The sequence below is a fragment of the Phalacrocorax aristotelis genome, chromosome 10 (genome assembly GCF_949628215.1).
Source record: "Phalacrocorax aristotelis chromosome 10, bGulAri2.1, whole genome shotgun sequence".
Taxonomy (NCBI): Eukaryota; Metazoa; Chordata; class Aves; order Suliformes; family Phalacrocoracidae; genus Phalacrocorax; species Phalacrocorax aristotelis.
This window is the reverse complement of record NC_134285.1, coordinates 8,501,539-8,526,528: the sequence shown is the minus strand read 5'-3', so window position 1 is coordinate 8,526,528 and position 24,990 is coordinate 8,501,539. Positions and strand designations below refer to the sequence as shown.

The following is a 24,990-nucleotide window of genomic DNA, read 5'->3' as shown; positions in this document are numbered from 1 at the left end:
CTCACAAAGTCATTATAGAATCTTAGCATAATTAGCTTTTTTGCTAAATTATTTAGAAAATGGAAATCCAGTTTGTTAGTTGTCTGGTGTTTCCCTAACTCCTCACCACATACAGCCCCCGGTTCCTTAGGATTATCAGTTCCATTTATGCTACTTGGAACTGTCACCTCGTTTTCACCTACTCTAAATTCAGCGGAACTACAAACCTAAACCAGAATAATCTTTATTTCTGAATCCTGGTTGTATCGTTAATTTACGGAGGTCATTCCCAGCCTCTGAAGCGCACAGGCTGCAGAGGGCAGTTTACGCCCAGCTCTGACTCCAACTCGAAAGGCACCTCTGCAGAGGAGCACGAATGACCCCGGCACCGGCTCCGAGGGAGGCCCCGGAGCGAGCCCGGAGGGGCCCCGAGCCCGCCCCGGCCCAGGCGGCGGTGGCGGTGGGGGGAGAGGCACGGCGGCGCCTCGGGGGACGCAGTGCCGGAGGAGGGCTCCGGCTGCCGAGGGAACCGGCTCTGCCTCTTCCTGCTCCTCCCGGGTCTCCCCACCTGGACCCGGCACAGCGCCGAGCTACGGGCGCGCACAGGGGGCAGCCCCAGGCCCAGGCTGGCCTGGAAGGGCAGGACGCCGACGTGGTCTCGGCCACAGGGGGCAGAAGCTCGGGCTCGCGCTCCCCTGTGCGGGGGTCCCCCATGGGGCCCGTCCCCGGGGAAGGGCCCGCCGTGACCCGGCCCTGCGGGGGCGGAGGGTGCGGTAGCGCGGGCACTGCGAGGAGGCGCCGCGCCTCTAGGCGGCGCTGTTCCCGCTCCTCCCGCTCCCGCCCCCGAGAACCGCCTCGCCAGCCGGTTGGCGGAGCGCGCCTTCAATCCGAGTAAAGCCCCGCCCTCCTCTCCTCACCCGGATTGCGGCTTGATCGGCAAATGCGCGCCGCCGTTCTCACGTCGCACCCTTCTCTCGCCCTGTGCGGAGCGACTGGCTGATCTGGCTGTCAGTCACGGATTAGCCCCGTCCCAGCCAGTGATCCCCCCTCCTGGGCGTAAGGCGCGGGTTGATTGGCGCACTGGGTTATCAATCTGCAGCGCGCTCCACCCGCTCCCGGTCAGGTAGCCCGGAAGATGGCGGCGGGGGCGGCCGCAGGGGCCGGCGGGGTTCCGTGAGGGGAGCGGGGCGGCGGGGTCCAATGCCGCGGGCGGCCGCGCCGCGGAGGCGGGGGGCAGCGGCTGTCGTGGGGGTTCGCCGGAGACGCTGAGAACCTCGGGCCCCTCGTTCAGCGCCGAGCCTCGGCCAGGGAGCAGAGAGCATGCCGAAGCGCGGGGGGCTCGGCGGGGACGCCGGGCGGCGGAGGGGCGACGGCCCGCTGCCCCTCGGGCCCCGGCGCCCGCTCGGCCTCGGCCTCGTCCTCCTGCTGTCGCTTCTCTCGGGGAGTGGCGGGGCGGCTCCGCTTCCGCGAGCAGGTGCAGGTGAGGCGCGGGAGGCGGCGGGGCGAAGCGGAGCTGGGGCTCCGTGGCGGGGCCTGCGAGGGAGCCCGGGAGCAGGGGCAGCGGCGGGGGCCGGGGCTCTGCGGTGGTGGAGCGGGGGCCACTGCGGGTTTGCAAAGCCCCGTCCCTCCCCCGTGCTGCGGACAGGGCTCCGCGCCGCGCTCGGCGCTCCCCCTGCGCCGAAGCGTCGGGAAGGGCACGGCGGGCGGGGTGGGCTCGGGGTCTCCTCCGGCGGCGTTGGGTGACATCTCTGTCTCCTGAGACCGAACGACGTGCTTGTTCTTTCTTCGTCCTCACCCACATCGGTTCTTTCTGTAGTGGCTACCGTTCTAGCATACACGGACCTCAGCGTGATTTTTCTGCTTCTTATTTTGGCTGTGAATCACCGGGACTCCCGCTCCTGGGTGGAGGCTCTTCAGGGCACGCGGTGCTTCCCTCCTTTCCGGTCAGATTAGTCGGATCCCCCCAGCCCCCCCGTCCCAGTCTCCCTAAATAGTCATGTAGTTCACATTTATTTGTCTCCTTATGTTAGGTAATGCTAACTTCAATTTTCTTGCGGATTTTCCTTTATCTTAAAACACAAACTAAAAAATAGTCTCCCTCAACAGCATGAGGTTTGCTAGTGCTGATAGGTAACAACCATCTCTTTGATTTGGAGTTAAGGGTTTTTTTGGTGTTTCATTGGGGCTTACAAACATAACGTTGTATTGGGACTGAATTTTATTTGGTTTGTTTTGAATGTGTACTGAGATTCATTTCTAGCCATGAAGAGTTGAACAACTGAAATAGACAATATGTTCAGAGAGGAAGAGGATGAGCAGTGGGGAGGGAGAGACTTGAAGCACAGAGATTAGGTAATTTGGCTGTTGTTCCACAGAAAGTATCAAAAGTGGGAGTGGAAGCTATATTTCCTGTATTTTTAGACCTATGCCTTTCTATGGATTATTTTTTTTGTCTTCCCAAGGGCACTTCTGAATTGCTCATAGGTTACTCCCTCCATCAGCCTTCTTTAAGGTCTCTCTTACTTTCCATAAAAGTAAACTTCTGAAAAAGAGAAAACTGTCTATCAAATTTGTATTTTCTTTGAGACTACATGATAGTTTTCTCATTTATGAAATATTTGAAGTTTGTCCAAATACTATTCACGTGTCATCAAGCTGTAAGGTAAGACAGCAGAATCAGTGCTGTGTGGAGCTCTTTTCTGCCTTTTGTGTCTTTCTTTTCCTGAAATACAGTTAATTTCTCTATTTAAAGGTAGATGTAAGAGTATCTGCATCAAGTGTTCCTTTTTTTTTAAATAAAAATACCTCTTTGGTATCAGGACTATGCTATCTACCTTATAAAACTCAGAGATCAAAACATAACTTTCATGATGCTGGTGAAAGGCTTCATCCTCAGAATGAAAAGTTGATTGGACAAGATGCAAGAGGCAGTATTAAAGTGTTGGGGTTTCAAATTTTTTTTGTAAATGCTGAATCAGGTATGTTAAGTGCAGTACTGCTAACAGAAGTACTTATGAGGTTGTAATATTGGGCTAGTACAAAATTAATAAGACATTCTAATTTTATGTTGTCTTGGTTATAATTTTAGCCCACAGTGTCTATGCATGGGATGTTATCTGAAGTTTAGCAAACGCTGCCAAATCCTGTCTTGGAAAACCCAGTGAACTCTAGAAAATGAAACTGCTTCTTACTATATGGGCAAAGATACAGTGGAAAGCAGCAATGTATTTGGATTATTTTATTGACAGATATTTAGTATTTAAACCTTTAAGGCCTCAAGAGGAACTTTTCCTGTTTCACTGGCATCACTTTTGCAGGGAAGGCTTCCTCCTGAATGAAATGTGTGCAAATGGGTTTGCATGCAGCAGATTCTTAGTCTGCAACATGCCCTGTATCATCACTGCAGCAGTAACCAGTTAGAAAGCTACAAGGACTTTTTTCCTTCCTTTGAATAGCTTACTAGTAGATGGAAATGAGACTGTTTTGTCTTGAACCTTCTCTGTCATACTAGGCAAATTTATAACCTGTTTGGAAGACAAACCTGTGACGTTATTTTGCTGGGTTAAGAATTATGAGTTGTGTTTAAAACCAACCTCAGCTGTATTGTGAATTTCTGTCTCATATATCCCATGACAGGTTGCTTTGATTTCCTGTATTGGGACTGGGAACTGCTGATGGACTCCGTTCTGGGCCCTGGCAGTTCTTGCTTGCAGTTCATCATAATCCTCAGTCTGATACATACGAGTTGTAAACTTGTGAAGAATTTAATGGGCTTTTCATAAAACAATTAGTATCTGGTTTCAGAATTATTTCAGGATCCCACAATTCTTCACCTAGCAAGAAGGGTTGCTTCTTTGACAGCAGAGAAACACTTTGATGTGTGTTACCCTGAGCTTGTTACAGGACAGGTGGGAATCCATAGCAAAAGGAGGGAAGTGTCTGTAGTTGTTGTAGTGAACTTTGCAGAATAGTTCACGGAATATACCCATAATAAATTAACTTCTCTTTTGGGGAGGAAGCTGGAAAGCAGGAAACAGTGATGGGCAGGTTCTAGCAAGACTAGATTGGAAGTATGCCAGACTGTATGGCTGGGGACCTGTCAAGTTCCCAGGGCCTTGATCAAGATGAAGGATGCTGCTCTTTTTAAGTATGGCTTCATAGTGTTTGCAGATGAAGGTGTGCATTGATGATGTGTTCTATATTTGTCTTGCATTTTTGAGGTTGTATTTCTAAACTAATTTAATTTTTTTCTTTTCAACCATAAGGAGAAGAGGTAAAGGAAATAAGGCTTTAACTGTTCACCTGGTAGGGTTCATAGCAGTTATTGTAGAAAATAGGAAAAAACAAGATGTTGAAGATACTACTAGCTAAAAATACTTTGGCCAACTTAGATTTAATTTGTTCTGTGAATGGAAAAGGAAGATACTTATATGTACTATGATAGTTCTGAATTTAATGTTTCACTTTATGCTGGAGGTGAGAGCTGGGGGCGGCTCTGCTGGAAAGGAGTTCACAGAGTGAAGTTCTATAGTTGTTTTGAGCCTGTGGAGTATTTTGCCTGAATGCATCAGGCTGAGATGACTCTGCCTTTTTAGTACTGTGTGGCTGAAGTAAGGGCATTTGGGTACTACTCCTTAGCAGCAGTATTTTGCAGCCAAATATAGTGCATTATAATCTGCCACATCTGCTTTACTGTGCTGAAACTTAACATTTACCATCAGGCTCTCTTTCTGTTCTTCTGACTTGGATTTCCATACCTGACCTTAATTCAGCTGCCTCTCCAAGACGGCTGAGAATCTGAATCAAGAGTATGTGTGTAATGTCAGACAAAGTATTTCTATCATCTCTGTGCTATGTGAAGTCTTTGCAAATACAAAGTAACAGGGACTCAAATATTCTTATTTTCCCATAAAACTTGATTAGGTGGTAGCCTTGTTAGCAGGTGTGTTCAGTTTTACAGTTGTGGTGAATTATGTAGTCTGCTCAGTTGAATTGAGGCAGTTGGACTGGTGCCTACATGCCTTCTTGGTTTGTGCTGAGAACCTCAGTCCTGGGACTTCCCTCCTGGACCGGTTGAATGCCATGGCAGTGAGTCCTTGCTGATGAGCTTGGTCATGTGCAATCCAGGAAAAGATGCTTAGAAATTGGTGTATAGTATCCAGAGACATCCATCTAGAGTATCTAGATGTTCATGCAGCTGTATCTCCTATAATCAGCTGGCCATAGATGACAAGTTAAAACTTTGAGATTAAGTTACATTTTCTTATTGGTTAAGAAGAGGTCTGTAGGATGTATATACTTTTGGGAAAATTGTTGTTTTTGAGTTGCTTTGGCTTGATGTTTCACTTGGAGTGCTGTCGGACCGGGGCCCAGTTGTGGTCATGGCCTGTGGTCTGGTAGAATGTAGAATATGTGTGACACTTGCACATATTAAGAAAAGCAATTTTCTAAGCATACGCAAGTTAGCGACTCTGATCATTTGAAGGTAAGAAAAATCTTGCTTGTAAAGTCATGATTTTAATTAGCAGTATATACTTTCCTTGGGAGTGGTCTGTCTTTCCTCCCCCTTCCAAGCACTGAACTAGTTTACTTATACCTATGTTTCTTTTTCTAGCTTCTGTCCCAGACGCCTAATAATTGTAGAGCTATTGCTGCTAAGTTGTCTTTTATCTTTTGTTTCTATCTGTGAGTTTGACTCTGAGGTAAGAAGCCAACCCTGACTCTTTGGCCTGCAGGGGTGTTCTGTGTGAGGCTTTGTTCACAGGCTTGGACTACTTTCTCTGCCTCTGGCTGTGAAGTGTCTGGACTTTGCTACAACTAAAGCAGTCCTTATAGGAGGAGGTTGCTTTCCGAGATGTTTTCTCACATCTTGAATGCTTGGGTGTATTTGATAATTCCTTAGGTATCACTGCCGCATATTAACATAGCACTGATCAGAGGCAGTCTAAAGGTGTGTTGTCATAGCATCAGGTGCAGGTCAGTGGTTTGGCAGGGCCCATTAGTTAGTGCTGATTTTTGCCCCAGATCCTGTATAAAAAAAGGGCTTTGTGTTACATAGCGAGATCTGGCATTCTATTTGAAAAGCACAGAAGACAAAGTTATGTTTTGGGGGCTACTGAACAGCTGTCAGGTAAATTTGAATAAAAGTAACTTTCTGAACATTTGTTGTAGGCTGGTTTCAGTCACCATCCACGCGTGGTTTACCTGCACAGGATAAAGGGGCCCTCAGTATAATGCCAGAGGCTGCAAAAATCATGGTTCTCTGTTTCAGGCCTAATGCCCCAATTCTGCAGCAGAAGGACAACACATGGAGAACTGGTGCCTGCCTTAGATTTTATTTTGGGTCTGCCTTTTGTTTTGGTGTGTTCATGTAGTATCTGGAGCTTGGTATGGTTCTAGATGCAATTTGCAATTGCCTCAGTGCTTTTCTTGCTCTGTGTAAACTCTGTTTTTATTGTACTGCTGTTACCAAAGGTCTTGAGCAATGTCAGTGATACTAGAAACATTTTCTAGACACTTTTATAATCAGAAATGTATGAAGTGTGTCAGGATAGCTGTTCTCAGTCTACATGCATAGTTCAAGCACAACCTGTAGCAAGGTGTTGTGCCACATATAGCTTAGGCAAGGTGATGGTGTGAAGCAAATTATGTCAGTGAGTTGTCTTGTGAGGGATTTTCATATGAAATGCTGGTACAAAGTAATACCTTGTCCAACACTACTACCCTTATGAAAATTTCCTTGGTGGTAAGGAAACATCACTGCAGTGACTTAAGTGATGTTGACTTTTTTAGGACTGCTTTTGCATCCTGAGACTCCTTTGGTATGAAAGAGGTGCAGAAAGGTCTGTCAGTAGACTTTTGAGTGCTGGCTTTTAAGCTTTCAGCCTGTAGACCAGGTCCAGTTCTCGAAAATCAGTCATTTGTCCTATGGCCCATTCTTTTTCCTAGGGATCCTTCAGCTATGAATAGGAATGAGAAATAGAGCTGAATAACCTCTTTTGGCAAAATGCTGCTTCTTTCTTTCCCACATTTCTTAACCCATTTGTACATTGGAGTTGGAAATGCATCTACTGAAAAATCAAGATTCTAGAAAATCCCATCATGTGAAGCTCGCGTCTATGGATTCCTTTCACATGAGCAGACAGAAATTAGTCTCTTCAAAACCAGTATATCTTAATAGGTTGTATTCCTGTCGAATGGTGGGAGAAAGAGATATTGATGGTTTGATTTCCATGCAGCAGGTACTTTTGATGGCTTGAGGTACCATGATGTGTAATCTTCTCATGCTTCTTTAAATGGTTGTGGTCTACCCGGTTTAAAACAAAATAGTCTACAACTTCTGTGGCTTGCTGTTGGAGAAGCAGTATCAGATGGAAACATACTACATTTAAGTGGGAATTAATTGTCAAAACCAACATCTAGCAGTATAAAGTGTGCTCTGCAGAATTTTTTGAGAGATATATATACACACACGGAGACACATATTTAAGAATCACATGGTACCTTTACAAGATAATAATGCTGCCCAGATTTTCCAGAAACACTGCTATGAAGGCATAGGATACATAATTATTTAACGTGTATATTTTTTACCTTGTCTTAAGATGCCTTTGTGCAAACATGAGATTCTGACACTGAAACTTCAAAGAGATCTTGCTCTGCAAAGACTTAAAGTACTAGCCTATATTTAGTCCTTATTAAAATTGAGCAGTATGCTCTCGTGTGAGTAATTCTTTGACATTACTGGGAAGACTTGTAGGGTAATAGAATAAAGACAGAAATGTAAAACTAAGCCCAATTCATGGCTGTACTAGTTACTGACTGTTCGGACAAGACTCTGTTTGGGACAAGTGTTCAGAAATAATGAGGGCCGGAGCTGTGTTGTTCTGTGGGTGCTGTGTACTACATGAGGATCCAGCATTGCCCCAGATATTTTTGCCTAAGGGTATGTAACCTGTGCCACCCTTACGTACAAAGGGGATTTAAGCAGCTGTATAAGCTTGTTTGAAGCACACTGTAAAAGTATTTAGGGGGAGCATGGGATAAAATAGTTTGAAGTGTTGGCTTAGGTTGCAGGACAGATGTCTTGTATTCTTCATAAGGGCAAATGGGAGGACTGAGATGATTTGTCAAGAATTGTTGACACAGAGTTACACATCCAGTTGTGATGTGAAGTAGCTAACGGTTATTCTTGAAGGTATTGTAATGTGTTGCATAGGACAGTAATGATTTCGGGGTCACATGCCCACAAGATGCGTTTATCTGAAAGTGGCTTTTGTCACTGTAGAACTACATCCGGAACACAAGGTGGGTTGGAGGAGTCTCGAAGGTTGTTTATTGCTTCATGGGGCAAAGCTCTATAGGAAATTGTCACTTGCTGTCTTCATTACCCTTACTTCTGATGATTAACGGTTGTAAAGAAGAAAAGCTGGTGGTTTTCCAAAAGAATTGTCTGTGCACATGTATTGGCCTTTTATCCTATGCACCTCTCTCATGAGGGACTTAAATAATAGGGTTCTAGGATAAGATAGGGATTGTAACGGACAAGTTGAGTAGAGGGGATGAAATGTTTGCATTTCTATCGAGAAGAATATGGTAACAGAGTAACCAGTATGTGAAATTTTTTTGTTCTACTACCTCTGAAAGACTTGTCATCTTACTTGCATCTTTCTAAGCATGTGAGTTTGATTTTAGGCTGTGTAACACAATTCAGATTTAGGCAGGAAATAGTTTTATTGACAAACTGTTAATTACTGCTTCTTGTATTCAGAAAGATTCAATACAAGTGTGCACAAGTAACTTGGTCAGCTGTAGTTTTAAGTCCCTTGGAGGTTTTTTCTTGATACTATATCTAGTAAGTAGGATTTTCCAGAGTTGAAGAGGGGAAATTAAAATCAGGTGATAGTGTTTTTGCATAAAGATACATTCGTAATATCCATACTGAAGGCCACTGCTGTTAATTATGCAAACTTCGTGTTATCCAATAGTCAAAAAGTCATGAAGACAGGCTTTTGAAATAACTTTCTATAATATAATTTTCAATAGTTTGTTCCAGATTCTTTTTATTGTTTTAAAACATCAAACATTTCTGTTTTCTTTGAACGGCAATAAGTACTGAAAACCTGAAAGCTGAAAAGTTCAGGTATAAACTGAGAACCTCATTGAAGACCCTTAAGGAGTGTTATATATGTGTGGGATTTGCTCAGTGAAGAAACATTTCCAGAGTCTGCTTGAAGTACTTCGGGCATTTGGAAACAGTTTTAGGTTTTGTTAAGGTGCTGGCATCGTGTTGAGGACATCAAGTTTGTGAAAGTCATCTGAGATCTTGGGAATGTTTCTTCTTGTTATACTGGTAATGGTCATTCAAATCAAAGGGCTGGCTGGAATTTGGAGTGCCTCTCTCATCCTAAAATTATCTTTTTTAAATTTTTTTTTCCAGAAGAATGTCTGAGGTGCAAATAGCACTCCTTCAAAACTTGTGTTAAGTTTTTGTTTGCTTGTGTCTCAGCTGAAGGTTGATGGTGATTTGAATGCAGTTCTAATATAGTATTCTAAAGCCTACTGTAATCTAGCATTGCATAATGAAGTGATGGAACTGCACTCATTTCTGCTGAAACTTATTCTCAAAAATGATGCTCTTTTTTTGGCTCAGTTGTTAAATGGAGCATAGCAGGAAAAAATGAGATGACGGGAATGCGGTAACTAATAGAATGTGCTCTTTGTGTGTCGTTTTTGTGTGAAATACAGGAGTTGCAATGCATGGTGTGCTTTATTTTGTCATACAAATCAGACATTACACAATCATAGAATCGTTAAGGTTGGAAAAGACCCTTAAGATCGAGTCCAACTGCTAACCCATCACTGCCAAGTCCACCACTGAACCATATCCTCAAGCACCACATCTACCCTTCTTTTGAATACCTTCAGGATGGAGACTCAACCACCTCCCTGGGCAGCCTGTTCCAATGTTTGACATCCCTTTCGGTGAAGAAGTTTTTCCTAATATCCAACCTAAACTTCCCCTGGCGCAGCTTGAGGCCATTTCCTCCTGTCCTGTCGCTTGTTACTAGGGAGAAGAGACCAACCCCCGCCTCGCTACAACCTCCTTTCAGGTAGTCATAGAGAGCAATAAGGTCTCCCCTCAGCCTCCTCTTCTCCAGACTAAACAAACCCAGCTCCATCAGCCACTCCTCATAAGACTTGTTCTCCAGACCCTTCACCAGCTTCGTTACCCTTCTTTGGACATGTTTCAGCACCTCCATGTCCTCCTTGTAGTGAGGAGCCCAAAACTGAACACAGGATTAGAGGTGCGGCCTCACTGGTGCTGAGTACAGGGGCACAATCACCTCCCTGCTCCTGCTGGCCACACTATTCCTCACACAAGCCAGGATGCCATTGGCCTTCTTGGCCGCGTGAGCACACTGCTGGCTCATGTTTAGCCGGCTGTCAGCCAACACGCGTACGTCCTTTTCCTCCAGGCAGCTTTCCAGCCACTCCTCCCTAAGCCTGTAGCACTGCATGGGGTTGTTGTGACCAAAGTGCAGGACCTGGCACTTGGCCTTGTTGAATCTCCTACCGTTGGCTCCGGCCCAAGGATCCAGCTTGTCCAGGTCCCTCTGTAGGGCCTCCCCGCCCTCCAGCAGATCGACACTTCTACCCAGCTTGGTGTCATCTGCAAACTTACTGAGGGCGCACTCAATCCCCTCATCCAGATCATCGATGAAGATATTAAACAGGACCAGCCCCAACACTGAGCCCTGGGGAACACCACTCGTGACTGGCCGCCAACTGGATTTGACTCCATTCACTACCACTCTCTGGGCTCGGCCATCCAGCCAGTTTTTAAGCCAGCACAGAGTGTACTTGTCCAAGCTGTGAGCAGCCACCTTCTCCAGGAGAATGCTGTGGGAGACAGTGTCAAAGGCCTTACTAAAGTCCAAGTAGACAATGTCCACAGCCTTCCCTTCATCCACTAAGTGTGTTACCTTATCATAGAAGGAGACCAGGTTAGTGAGGCAGGCCCTCCCTTTCATAAACCCGTGCTGGCTGAGCCCGATCCTCTGGTTGTCCCGCATGTGCTGCGTAATGGCATTCAAGATGATCTGCTCCATGACCTTTCCCGGCACTGAGGTCAGGCTGACAGGCCTGTAGCTCCCCAGATCCTCCTTCTGACCCTTCTTGTAGAGGGGCATCAAATTCACTAGTTTCCAGTCATCTGGGAGCTCCCTGGTTGACCAGGACTGCAATAAATGTGTCTAAAATTGTTTTGAAAAAGTGTTTGGTTTAGTATTCTGCTTGTTACCTGGAGGCCTTCAGAATTTATAGGCCTGGTTATATCTGTGTTGGCTTTGTGCCTATTAGTAGCAAACTTATGAATGTTTCAGGGAGTAAATAAATACAGGAGAAACCCTTTGTGAGGGAAAGATAATGATCTGAATCTGACTTGTAAAGAACTGGGTAGGAGTCGAGAACACTTTCCCACTTAATTGCTGGCATAGAAGAGAATGACAGCATTATTTAGGAAAGGCGGGATAGCTCTTAAAATCATATTGATCAAAACCACTATAATTCAGGGTCATATTACACTTTTTGATCTGGTTACATTAATATCCATTAAATGCAGAGTAAGTAAACTGATCAAGTTTATGAAGGATACCCTGGAAGTAGCTAGGGAGCAAAGATAGATTTGGTCATTCATTAGTATTTCAAGGGCTGCTTTGCTCCACCTTGGTGTTGTAAACTAACATCTCAGTTCATGATCATATAATTTGAGGGTGTCCGAGAGACAGTTTAAGTGACTGCTGTCATGCCAGATTTGTGCTGGAAATAGTTATAGCTATTAGTGCAGAACTGCCATTTATGTAGCTACTCTTGAAAGAAAAGCTCTTGCTTATGCAGTGGGACTGTTGTCGCATAGCAACTACTGTGCTGAAAGCTTAAAATCAGATGCTCCCTTGAAGTTCGCTTTCCCTAATAATGCTTAATTTATCTGCGCCTTGCACTGCCTTTATCACAGTAGTGAATGTCTTTTATTAGTGTACTCAGTAATGTCTGTCATGTACACTTAATTTTCTTTTTTCCCCCAAGCTTAGAACTGCAGTGTCATGTGTTTTTTAGCCCAATTTCCTGAAGGTTGAGACTTAATAACATATTTTATCACACTGAGCCAAATTTGAGAGAGTCAGATTTCAAATATCATGGCCTTTCATAATCTGGTGGTAGAATAAAGGCAAACGTACCATCCCTTGTCTGGACAGGCAGTTACATCTGATCCTGTGTCGTTCTGAGTGGTGGCTGTTGGTTGGCAAGTGAATGCGGATGGACCGTTTGGCTAGCTGGCATGCCTGTTGCTCCTAACTAATGGTAGTAAAGGAAGCCACAGGTGGATGACGTATGTGAGTATTTAAGAGTATTGTGGGCGGACTGGGAGATTGGGTAGAGAAGGAAACCAGCTCTAGTGAGAAACAAACTTCTATTTGCTTAGTTGTTGAATTTGGTAGTCAGTGAACTATCTTATGAAGAAAGTAGACTTGAAAGAAACTTGGGAAGGTATAGAGAATCCTGACCTATATAAATTGCTTTGAAATAGGAAAAAACATTTTTCCACAACTTGAAGCATGCTAATACATGCAGAAGTGTATGTTCTTGTGTCTATACTTGATCCTGAGAACGCTGGCATAATTTATCATTGTTTTTTCAGTGAGCATGTTCATGTACTTGCCTGTTTACAGGCTTTGACTTCAGATGTGCTGTGCTCAAAGTAGACTTTAGTGTAAAACTTGCTTATGAAATGGCAGTCTTCAGACGTACCAAAAAATCTGCTTCAGTAGCTGCTAATTAAATACCTACCTCAGCCAGGGCTTTGAATTGTTTATATACTTTTTAAAAGTGGGTAAATAATAGCATAGGATCAGTATTTAATACTGTGAGGCTTTGAAAAAAGACCTTATTTTCTGTGTTGATAATTTAGGATCATCTAGATGCTGTTTTGAGATGGAACATTTACTAGCATGGAGTTCTTTGTAAAGCATTATGTCGTGTTAACCTTGCAGTAACACATAGTAACACAGACATACTGCATCTCCTGCTTATTTTAATATAGTAGTGAAATAATCCAGGCCTCTTCTTCCTGCTTAAGAAGTCTGGATATACCAGACCAAAGTAGTCTAGACTGCTTGTATTAACTGACAGGAAGCCTTATATTGTTGGTATTTTATATATAATATTTTTTTGATCTCTTTTGCAGTTCCTTTCCTAAAGAACTGATTCTGACTTCCGGATAGATATTAAGATGTAGTAGGTTGTTACTGCTTAGGGTTGCGTTACATATAGTAGGTTTTTAAACTGAGATGGTATGCTGAGTAAATTTATTAAATTCTCTACTTCTAGAATCTATTATGTTAAGATTCTTAACTTCTGCATTCATTATGAAACTGATATTTATTGGATTTTTTAAGATAGGTTTCGATTAAAATTAATTAAATTTACAATATATTTTAACCTTTTTATTAAAGAAATCTGTTTCTTGTACTAACTATATAAAATTGTTCTCTGTATTTAACTAATTGGATTTCTTTCTGATTGCTTTTTTGGTCAGGATCTTACACTAGATAGCTGTCATTCCTTCATACTTTCACAATTTACAAAGAAAAAGGAGGCATTAAACATCTACTACCTTTTCAGTTCCCAGTCGTTTTACTAAGCTCCAGTGGATTAATCATTGGATGGAAATAGTTGAAAAATGCAAAAGAGGTTATACTGCAGCATATTTTTTAGCACTTTGTCAAACACCAGTTCCAATATTTAATCAGTGACTTCCATCACTGAATATGTATTTATGCAAGCTATTAAAATAACTTAGCCCAATTATAGGTTGCCATCATTTTATACTTAATTTTACATTCATTTTTTTTAAAGTGCGAATTAAAAGAATATCTCTTATTAGTGGCTATGTGAGAGACTTCAAAGTTTATCCAGAGATGGATTCTACAATTCTTAGTAAGTAGCTCTTACTTGTAAGAGCCATCTGAAATGCTGTTCTTTAAGTGTTGTGGAAACTTGCCCATGATAACTAGCATTTTTCTCGTATTAAAGCATCTTTTTATAACTTTGTATGTGAAGTTTGTCTTGTTCTTTTGGAAGTTTAGATTACTTCCATCTTCTTAATGAACTGTTAATGGTTAGCTGCCTTTTCAAAGGTCATCTTTGCTTTCCTTTTTTTTTTTTGTAACTTCATTACTTTCTCCAATTAATTGCTGTTAGTTCACACACTTTCATTTCTTGGGAATTATAAAAGGTCTGTAAGGTTAGGAAGTAACATAATGAACAGCAGCAATTTTTTTTTCTGTATTCATTCCAGGACACTGAAAAGAGATGGTTGTGTTATGGGGAAGAGTGTAACTTGCATAAAACACTTAGATTTTAGGCTTCATAAATGTGCAGTTTTCTTTACAGAAGGAATTCCAACCAAAATATGTTGTCTTTCTAATATAAAATAGCTGAATACATGTGCAGTGTATCTAACATGTACATTTTTTCTCATTTTGAGTTAAATAAACCAGAAGACTGGCGTAAGACCACCAGGAGCTTGAATACTCCTAGTTGGATTTGCTGTGATAACTTGTTACTTCTGGGGAGTCAAAAGTACGATCCTAAGTTGAAGTGAGCATGGTAATGTTTATGGAGATATACGTTGTGGTCATGCTGCTGTAGTTGTGATGGTTCAAGGGCTTGGGTGAGAAGTTTGTAGGCAGAGATAACATCTTGTACTAGACCAGCTAATGTAATTACGATATGTGAACTGCTGGGTGCACAAGCCCCATGTCAAATCTTGAAAGGAAGCGGTAAGATTGAAAGCAGTAAAGCAAATTTTGAAGAATTGCTCCAGGTTTCAGTAGAGGCTGGTCAAAAGGACTGTCTAGAAGCAATTGCGGTATTTGGAGCAGAGGAGGATGCTAATGAGCATTGATAATGCTCATCTCCTGTGGGGAACAGGAAGACACTATAAAACTTGTTAGCCATGTAGGCATCAAAAAGGAGACATTATAACGTACCATAAACCAAAATAGCTTGCCTTCTTTTTAGTGTTTCATACACTTGATGCTGAGGTGCTTTGTACCTCCCTCTTAAGGATCTGGTCTGAATTTAAGCTTCAAATAGCAATCTTTAAAGACATGCTAACAATGCATTCTGTGAATAATAACACATGCTCTTGGTGTCCAAGTTATCGTGTAGTGATTTACTTTTGCTTGGCAAACTTTCCCAAACGCACCTGGGACACTGGGTGAAACATTCTAGGGGGTTCAGGAGTCTTGATCTTCTGCTGGGAGGAGTAGATAATGTAATTGTGGTGATGTGCTCATGGGTGTTTGTTAGTCAGGGAAAATCTGCATCTGTTCAGTAGATGGTCTGCGGTGAGTTGACTTCTCATTTCAGTGAAGTTGGTGGTGAAGGTGAGGAAGCTGTTTGGAAATTAGGTGGGATGGTTTTGGAAAATTTTCTTTTAAATAATAATTAGTAATAGCTGGTAACGTAAATGTGTTTACTTTTTTGTAGTAGAGCTGCCTTTTATTATTTGGCTTCAGCTAGAAGTTCAAAGGAATCTCTTAAATTCTAGCTAAAGCTGTATTACTTGTGTGTGTGTTTAAGTAATTTAGCTAATGACTTCACAAAATGCTTATTTGTGGTTTAGCTAATTTTCAGCCTACTTAGTAAGGTTACTGAACATCTGAAGGAAGTAAACATAAATCAGCTGCTGTCTTCCCCTTTTTCCTTGTTGATGCCTACAAATGGAAAAACACATGGGTGTTGTACAGAGGACTTTATTTAAATGAATGTAAATTGTTCTGTTGAGAGCCCTCTTCAGAGATGTATTTTCTCTTCAGAATTTTGACTAAAAGGTGGTGAGCAGCCTTGCATCATGGTTGATCTGTGTTTGAACAATACATATTATTTTGAAATGGAGTATTCATGTTCTCTAATGAAGTTAGAATGCCAGAGCTATTGGGAAACTAGAAACAGTATCACTGGTTTGAAAACCTTTTTTTTGTTAACATATATTATTGTATAGATAATATTCCTAATTTATTGTACAGAAAATGTGATCTTTTGAAAGTATGCTAACACTTTCTAAAGCCGTATTTTGATTATGTCAACTTACTCTTGAGATGTAATTAAAAGAAGTAAATATTCTGTAAGTGTTCTGTGGAAAATGATGAAAAGCTGTAGTTTTTCTGGGAAACTTAGTTGCTTTTTGTAGTTTTTTGAAGATACAAACTTGTCCACCTACCTCTTATATGTCCCTTAACTAGTGATCAATTTCTGATTTTAATTTATTTTTGAGGCTTTGTTTATATTGTAATCGGCTGCCAGAAGTTCCCATTGATACTCAGGTACTCCAAAAAAATCCAGCCAGTCCAATTCACCTGACATTATTTAATCTTAAGGCTGATGTAATATCTAAATATATTTTAATCGGATATGGTCCACCTACTCTTCCAGTCCTGTAGCAGTACCTGTTTCTTTTTAAACAATAAAAACAAGCCCTCAAGACATGTGCTGTGGTCTCCCAAGGAACTGCATATCTTTGTTCTCAACTTAAGATGAAAACAGGGATAAAAACAGGTTTAATTCCCCTGGCAAAGACATAAGATTTTTATAAAATGCCATTTGAAGGTTTTGACCTCTGAATAATAATAAACTGACTGACTAATACAAAATGGGTTGTAGAATATTTAGATATAAAATTGTTGAAAATTATTTGGAAGTTTGTTTACAGGGTAGTTAGGGATCATGTCTAAAATTCTTGAAGTGGTGACGAATCACCTAGTGAATCACAAGAAACAGAAATTGGGGTGGAGCTGATTAGATTCATTGCACTTAGGAAAGCAACTTATGTATCTGGCAGGCTGTCATGAATGCATTTATTGAAAGAGACAGTGCTGCCTTATAGTAATGTATTTTAAATTCGTACACAATTTAAGTGAGCATTTCTTCGAGCTGCCTTTTCTTATGGGGCAGGTGTTTTGGCTTATGGGAAATGTCTTCAAAAAGACCAGATTTCTAATATATGTGTTTAGATATCTATATAGATTTGTCAACTTAAAAAGGATCCAGAGGCTTGGGACTATCACTGTTCATCACCTCCTCTGGTTAATCAGGTTGGCTGTGGCCTCAGCTTGAATCAAGTAAGTCCAGACCAGTGCAGGCAGGTGGTAGAGCATAGGTATATTTTACCAGTATGTTCTTTCTGTTCAGTTTCCTCTTATTTTGATCACATCCACAGAGCTAAATGTTCAAGCTCCATCTTTTAAGTAAATGCAGATGGATAATATGTTTTGAAGGAACTTCTTAAAATTATAAACTTATTTATATAATGCTACATACATGTTTATTTGTAGGAGAAGGAGCTGCAGCTGAAGTTTCCTCATCCTTTGTGGGTCTGTCTGTATGTACTCTAGTAGTACTGGTAATACTGCTCGCAAACTGTGTTTCCTGCTGTAAAGACCCCGAGATAGATTTCAAGGTAAGCATCTGAAGTTACAAATGTATATACAAGTGGTATTCTTAGCTGCATTCTAATATCCAGAATACTTGCTGGATTATTTGTGCTAATACTCTGCAGTTATTGACACTTCAGTGTCACTGTAATTGTCTCTTCTGAAATAGCCAGCAACTGTATTTCTACATGCTGTGAAATCTTGCTGCAGCCATTTATTTTAAATACTTGGTCCATGCTGCAGTAAGGATCTTTAATGGCTTTTCAAGATCATTACTAGCTATCAGAATCAGTAATAAAGTATACCTTTGAGATAACTTTGCTATAAAGAACCTTTTTGTTGTTTTTCTGTGTAATCTTTTAATTTTTTTTGTCTTAGTTTGCTGAGAGGGTTTAAGATGCTCCTGTTGAATAAGAATACTGAAGTTATGTATCCATATACTGGAGCAAAACTCCTCAGGAGAAATTGTTATCATGAAAGAACAGTTACTTTTGGAACATTGGTTATCGGTGTTCCTCAAATTGAGTTTTGATCTAATTTCTAAATGGAGAATATTTGACCTCAGCAGTTTGTGGTAATTCATTCAAAGCCAGGGGTAGCATTTGAAGTACAACCCAAAAAAACTCCAAAAAAACCACCAGAACGCCCCCCTTTTTGTTAAAAGTAATAATTCATTCTTTAATATCTTTAAATCAGTAATAAATTGAAAATAAGGAATAGAAAACTAAAAATCTATCACTGTCCTTGGAAAAAAGCTAAGCCTCCTTATCATTTCTCATTCAAACTAAAAGGAATGTATTAGTGCTAATTTTAGGGCAAGGATCAGCTTGCTTACTAAGATATTTTTTTTGCAGGAATTTGAAGATAACTTTGATGATGAAATAGATTTTACACCTCCAGCAGAAGATACTCCATCTGCTCAGTCTCCAGCAGAAGTGTTTACTCTTTCAGTTCCCAATATTGCTTTACCAACTCCCTCCCAGTTTCCATCTCGTATAGGTAAAATACTGGTTTTTAATTAAAAACCAAAAGTAGCCAATTTCAGTGTCGAAAGTGGAGTGTGGCTGATTGTGTTTGACTTCACTGTAACAAATTAATTGTTACAAACTTACATAAACAGTGTAAATATATTTTGTAGGGTATAGGATAAAATGTGAAATATTACTTCAAAAATGTTAATTTATGGCAGGGTGCCCTGTAAGGTAGCTTAAGACAATGCAATGACCTTAAATAAACCTCTCCAGAGTACTTTAATTATGCCTCAATATACATAAAGTGTTTGAGGTACTCTAGGATGTTAGTGACTTCTGCTCTTTAGTGGTTTTCTTCATGGCTAAGTGGTCATTGGATTTTAGCCATTAGCCTTAAATGGAAACGAGAGTGAATCTCTTGCTTGACAGCAGTGCTACATCACTTTCTTAATGTCACTGTAGACTTTTCATGCTGTAAACATGATATGTAAGACATAGCATTAAATTTTCTCCCCTGTGTGAAAGGGTTTTTTTGAATGTATTTTTTAAAATACAATTCTTGTAAAAGGAGACTTTAACATCTTAAATATTACAAGTATAGGTTGTCATAAAGTAGTTCTCATATTATACTACTTCACATAAATTTTACATATATTGCTTGTGTTGCTTAATCGTTAGATGTTCAGGGAAGCTTCTAGTAAATTTTCTGTACCTACAAATTTCAAGACACTGTTAATGTGCCTTTAATATAAAAGGAATGTTACTCAGTGTTTTAGTGAGTGAGGGAAAATTATCTGTGAATAATTTTGTCAGGTCTTCTACGTTGTCATAATTGTTAAAACTGTACTTCCTGTCACTAGAAGCTATTTTGCTGTAAGTAAGGCAGTGCACTTGAGTAAGGTACACTGGTAAAAATGTAGCTATACTGATACAGCATTCTCTGGGCTTAGGAGTGTGTTGACAGTATATTCTACAGTTACAGCTGTTCCAGTAAAATAATGCTGATGTAAACATGGTTTATGGAAATAAAAATGTGGGCTGGAATTCTTATTCCATCAGTAATGATGGAAAGTTTTTGTGTACATTTGTTATTAGTGTTCCTAATCTATTAGGCAGCGGAGGGATAAATGCTGCTGAATCTCTTGTATAGTGTAGAGTCTGCCATTGTTACTGTCCATCCTCTACCAAGATCTGGGTCTTGTTTTCTCTATCCTTTCCCTCTCTGGGCTTTTCACATGAAGTATTTTTAGTCGGAAAATGTCCTCCTTCCAGATAGGTAGGGCAATTGGGCTGAAGAGTAAAGCAGTCGAACATTTTCTCTTAAAATGGTGAGTCTCTGTGTAACTACAAATGTTAAGATGTACAAGGTATGAGTGGTGTCTTGAGTTTTCTACTTTTATTTATAGGAAACCTTTGTAAGTAGGTTATTTGCTCTACCCAACTAGGGTATGGGATGCTTTCATATTAGAATTAGAACTTGGCCTTTTTGCTTTCTTCGTGAATGTATTAAAAGATTAAAAGTTTACATTGGTAAGGAGAATCAGTGTGCTTTTTTAGGAGGTGTGTTCTGGTATGGTTTAGAAGCTGGAGCTGAGAAAAGTTTCCCTTGAGCGCAGTTGTCACAATGTTACCTTTGTACTTTATGTATGTCTAAGTAGGTTTTGTTGCTTAGTCTGAAGGTATGCATGTAATTGGAAATAAATATTGTAGGAGCTTGCGTTATTTCCTCAACAGTTAGGTAACTTTGAGTGGTTTGGTTATGTGTTACGTTTGTTTCATTGTGTGTGACAGATGGATCGAAATCTCAAGTTGCACGTCAGAATCTGAACTACATCCAGGAAATTGGAAATGGCTGGTTTGGAAAGGTGAGAAGTTATCTTTTAATATTGTACTGCAGTTTGAGTCTTACTCCTAACTGACTAGGCTGCTGTATTTCCTTTAAAATGGTACTCAAAAAAAAAAAAAGTAATAGCATAAGAAAAACTGAAGTTGAAATTAGATGTTTCCTTGCACGCACTTTTTATCTGTTATCACAGCACTAATCAGTTCTTTAATTTATGTGTAGTTTCTTACCAGAGTTGCTTACTAGGAAGACACTTTGCTTCTAAGGATTTGAATTAATACACTCCTGTTACTAACAATTCTTTCCTGGAAAAAATCTTAAGTAAATAGGTGGTCTTCACATGAAAATGTGTTTTCTTAAAGTTGATGTGTAGATCAGTTGTCAAGATTTATTAAGTACGGGTGTTCAGTTATCAAAGCTCTGGATGCATTGACAAAAAAGTCAGAAAAAATCTTTCTTACAGCATGTTTTTAGCTCTTGCTTTTCTTTGCAGGAAAACTCAACCAGTGCATCTTTAATCAGAGGGAAAAATATTTTTATCTTTTTTCAGGTTCTGCTTGGAGAGATCTACACAGGCACTAGTGTAGCAAGGGTAATAGTGAAGGAGTTGAAGGCGAGTGCAGGTCCCAAGGAGCAAGAACAGTTTCTAAGAAGTGGAGAACCATACTAGTAAGTAATGTTTCACAGCTTGGTCAGCTTAAACACTTCATACTACTGCATATGAATTACGGACATTTCTTTTGTTCAGTAGTATTGTCTGTACTTGCCCTCCCTTATAACTGAAAGGCTTCTTTTTAAAAAGTGAAAATACAGTCAATCCAGAGTAAGCAAAGTTGAGTTTGCTTAGAAATAAAAATAAGCTCTTTGCTTAAATGTGTTTTGTAGTTATTGTTCATGATTGGAAAACACACTTGGTTTGGTTTATCAGATTTTCTTCTACAGCTGTTTGGAACAAACTGATGTTGCAAACAAACCTTGTGCCTAATTACTCACCCCTGAGAATTGAGGTTTAAGTCCTGTACTTGGCTTTCCTGTTAAACAGGGGAACTGGCAACACTGTGTCTGCTATCAGATACATGTTAATTTCTTTAAAGTTCCTTTCTTCAAAGAAATTAAATACAGCATGGTGATAAAAACTGATCTTGTTCAGGGGGGTTGCGAGGAGGCTTGTGCACACAAAAACCCTGGCATTACACTAACTTCAGTCCATTAGTACTTTACAATTGAGAAATCATTGATCTGTCTGGAAATGCCAATAAAACAGTGGTGTTTGGTGTTCTCTTCCTCTTGGGTAACACTTGGAGGATACTTGCTTCTAGGGGTAGAGCCTTTGTGTGTTAAAGGAATTTGGGATATTAAAGGGAGTAATTTGTCTTCCAGTGTTTTGGGAATAGTGAGAGTTCTCTGAAGAGCTAACTGCCACAAGTTAATGGCTTTTGTAGATGACTGGAGAGAGAGGCATATTCTAGTTCACTAGGCATACCTCATAGCGTGGTTTACCTTGCCTGAATATGCTGCAATTGAGTGGTCATAGAGAGCTTTCTATTCTTAATGCTTTTTAATGTCCTCGTTATATTTGCATTTAGACTTAAAATGTTGGCAGTTGTCAGAAGAAGAAATCTCTTGCCTTCTGCTGCATTGGCACAGGGGTTTTCAAAGCAATTTAGTAGTAGTAACTGATCTGGCTGGGAACTAACCTGGCTAAAAAAAAAGTTTAGCTTTTTAGCCAGATCAGTTCCTCGGTGTAGTTCATGAACCAGTTGCATGCACTCATTTTTGGTATAAGGGATGGTGGGGGGATGGGTGTGACTTTCCTCTGGCAGTGCTGGCTTTTGTGGTTTTGAGATCCCCCGTTTCAGCTGCTGTCAGTGATATGCTGCAGCAATACAAAGAAGATATAAAGCTGGAAATGGAATCTGTGGCTTTGGATACTTGCACCTTCTGTTCATGCCGCCCCCACCTATGTTATCTGTTGAAATTCTGGTCAGGATTTCGCTGTGGTGTTCACTGCGAGTAATGTATACTATGATCTTTCTGGCTTTAACTGTATTTTTTCACTCCAGCATTCTTCAGCATCCAAATGTTCTCCAGTGTATTGGACAATGTGTGGAAGCCATTCCTTATCTCCTAGTTTTTGAGTTCTGTGATTTGGTAAGTGTGCTTATACAAAAGGCTGCAGTTGTTTTTCCATTGGTGTAAACTGCTTGTAGTGTATTTACTGCCCTTCACTCATCAAGTGATTTGGTCTTTCTGGGAAAATTTTTGAATAACCAGAATTTCAGAAGACAGACTTTCTTGATTTAGAGACAGACCACAAGTGTAATTTTTTGTTTCTTATTTTTTTCAATTAATTCTGTAAATTCAGGGTTCTTGTGGAATGTTCTGAAGAGGAAAATAGCTGTTCTGTCTTTGATAATAGAATTACTGGTCTCTTTCAGTCTGCCTACATCATGTAACAGGGAGCTTGGAGGGCAAAGGAGGACATAGAAGGAAGCTTGTTTTTGCAGTCCAGTATCACATGTACATGCCCAAAATCACATCCTAAGTTCTGTTTGCTGTCTGTGCAGCCTTAATGTGCTTTTATTACCATTTCTATGAAAATGTTAATTGAGGAAACAGAATTTCCTCTCTTCTGTCTCCCCCCCTCGAGCACCCAAATTTTGCCCATGCTGTGCAGCTCTGGGCTAAAATGCAATGGTGGGCTCACTTCCAGAATAGGTAATGAATGTAAGGAGAGAGGGAGTGGTATGCATGTATAGAAACTTCGAACTGTGCCCTGTGTACACAGAGTCTTCAGAGATTAAAATTTGTATCTGGTGATGGATCCATGGTCTGGAAGGACTTGAATTGCTTTATTGTGGCTTGACACATCATTAAAACCAAACTCGGAACTCCAGGTGGCTATCTAAACATTGGCTTAATACCTGCTTTTAAAGTTTGTGGTCTAGGTATCACTTAAATCAGTTTCTTGAAAAATGTCAAGAAATGAACTCAAAAGTACATGTATATGTTATTAAGAAATAAGTCTTTCAGAAGTAAGATAGTTTGCGTTCATAAAATTTGGCAGGGTCCTTTATCAGCTTTACTACTACAGAATATTCCTTCAAACTCCGGAGTACAAATATGGTTCTAGTTGCACCAGTTGCCTCAAGCAATTTAAAGAGTCAACATGAGCTTTTGTGTTTTCTTGAGAAACATCGGTTAATCTGTGACCTTAAATAACTATATTTTTCATGACTGCTCTTTTGCTAAAATTTGTTAGCTGTGGTAAATTAATAAGCAGAAATGCTGATAAAATCATTCTTTTCTGAACGGAAGAAACGCCTGAACTTTTTAAGTGACTGATCAAAGTGAAATGTTCCAGTTTTGCTAAGAATTGAAAACTGGGTGCCTAAGGTTAACCAGATAATGTTTTTTTATAGTTCTTCAGTATGTAGAAATGGAATACTCCTTACTGATTTTAAACCTGCTACTCAAATTGGAGGTTCTTCAAAAGGACCCTTGAAAGAACATTGCATTTTATAGAGTCTAACAGATAGACATCCAAATATCTAATCAGATTTAATTGCTGCCATGTTTTTTAAATAGTTAAGCTATTTAAGCCAACTTTGAAGATGGAGTAAGTTATAAAAATTGCCCTAGTTTAAGTATACAGGAAAAATAATATCCATGTTTGATGCCTGATGATTAATGCCAGAAACTGTCATGATCCTACAGAGTAATCTGGAAAGGATTTTACTTAAGGGGATAAAATAGATTTTTGCTTTAACTGGGGGCAGTAAGCTTGACAGCCAAAGTGGTACTTTTATAAATTCAAATCTAGTTAGGTAATTTCTTTGGAATGGAAAATAAATGTCTGTGCTGATTTATATTTTACATGAACTAGAACTTGTTTTTAGAAAATTATACATTATAGTGAGTTAAACATGACTTCCATGCTGGAAGTCTGGCTCACTTGAAGAGTTCTTAATTGGTAGAGCTGAGTATCTCCTAGACATCGTAGTATTTTATTCACTGTGCACACAAATATACAGGGGCTAGGCAGACAAAACAGTGTTAACTTGAGTAGTTTTCTGCAGAGATTGAGACAAGTGCAGTAAGTTAGCTGAGTATCGCTGTATGTCACTAATTCTTGTTGTAGTCCCAGGGCCTAGTGTGGGAGGTAGCAATATTGGAGTGAGGGAAGGAATGTGAAGGAAGCCAGACGGCACCATTTGGAATAGAAGGTATGGCTAGATAGCTTTTTTTTTTTAGTAGACAGGTTTTTAGTGGAGTGTCAGCAGGCTGATATTCTAGAAGCCGTTTTTATCACTGTGGCTGGGATTGCAGTTTCTTGGATTTTTCAGGCTTTTAGTAAGTGATCTTGAAAGCTGGTAGCTTCTTTTGTACTTTTTTTCTGAAATTGGGTAAATTGGGGTATGGAGGTGCTTCCAAAACACACAAGCTTCTGATTCTTCAGCAGAAAGACCATAGATGCAGACCATAGGGGCAGATGCAGTTGGAGTTGTTGACCAAAGTTTCTAGTGTCTGTGGTGACTAGATATTGTTGAAATGGCAACACATTTCTCATCCTTCCTGTTTTGCTAGCAGTGGTATGATGCTATGCTAAAGCTCTTTACCTTGTATTACTGGTGGTGTATTTGTATATACAACAAAGAATAAACTTGTTTTGATCCCTTGTACTTACGTGATTAAGAAT

At 40.4% G+C, this 24,990-nt stretch overlaps 1 protein-coding gene across 1 annotated transcript in view; it reads left to right on the top strand.

Annotated features, from left to right (window-relative positions):
- Positions 1–1,169: 1,169 nt before the first annotated feature.
- The window catches only part of LMTK2 (lemur tyrosine kinase 2), a 42,743-nt gene continuing 18,922 nt past the window's right edge, over positions 1,170–24,990 (top strand). Inside the window, exons 1-6 of the mRNA XM_075105027.1 lie at positions 1,170–1,459; positions 17,379–17,503; positions 18,332–18,476; positions 20,240–20,313; positions 20,842–20,960; positions 22,355–22,442. Coding sequence (XP_074961128.1) covers positions 1,300–1,459; positions 17,379–17,503; positions 18,332–18,476; positions 20,240–20,313; positions 20,842–20,960; positions 22,355–22,442 — 711 coding nt within the window. The 5' untranslated portion in view covers positions 1,170–1,299. The remainder of the gene's footprint in view (positions 1,460–17,378; positions 17,504–18,331; positions 18,477–20,239; positions 20,314–20,841; positions 20,961–22,354; positions 22,443–24,990) is intronic.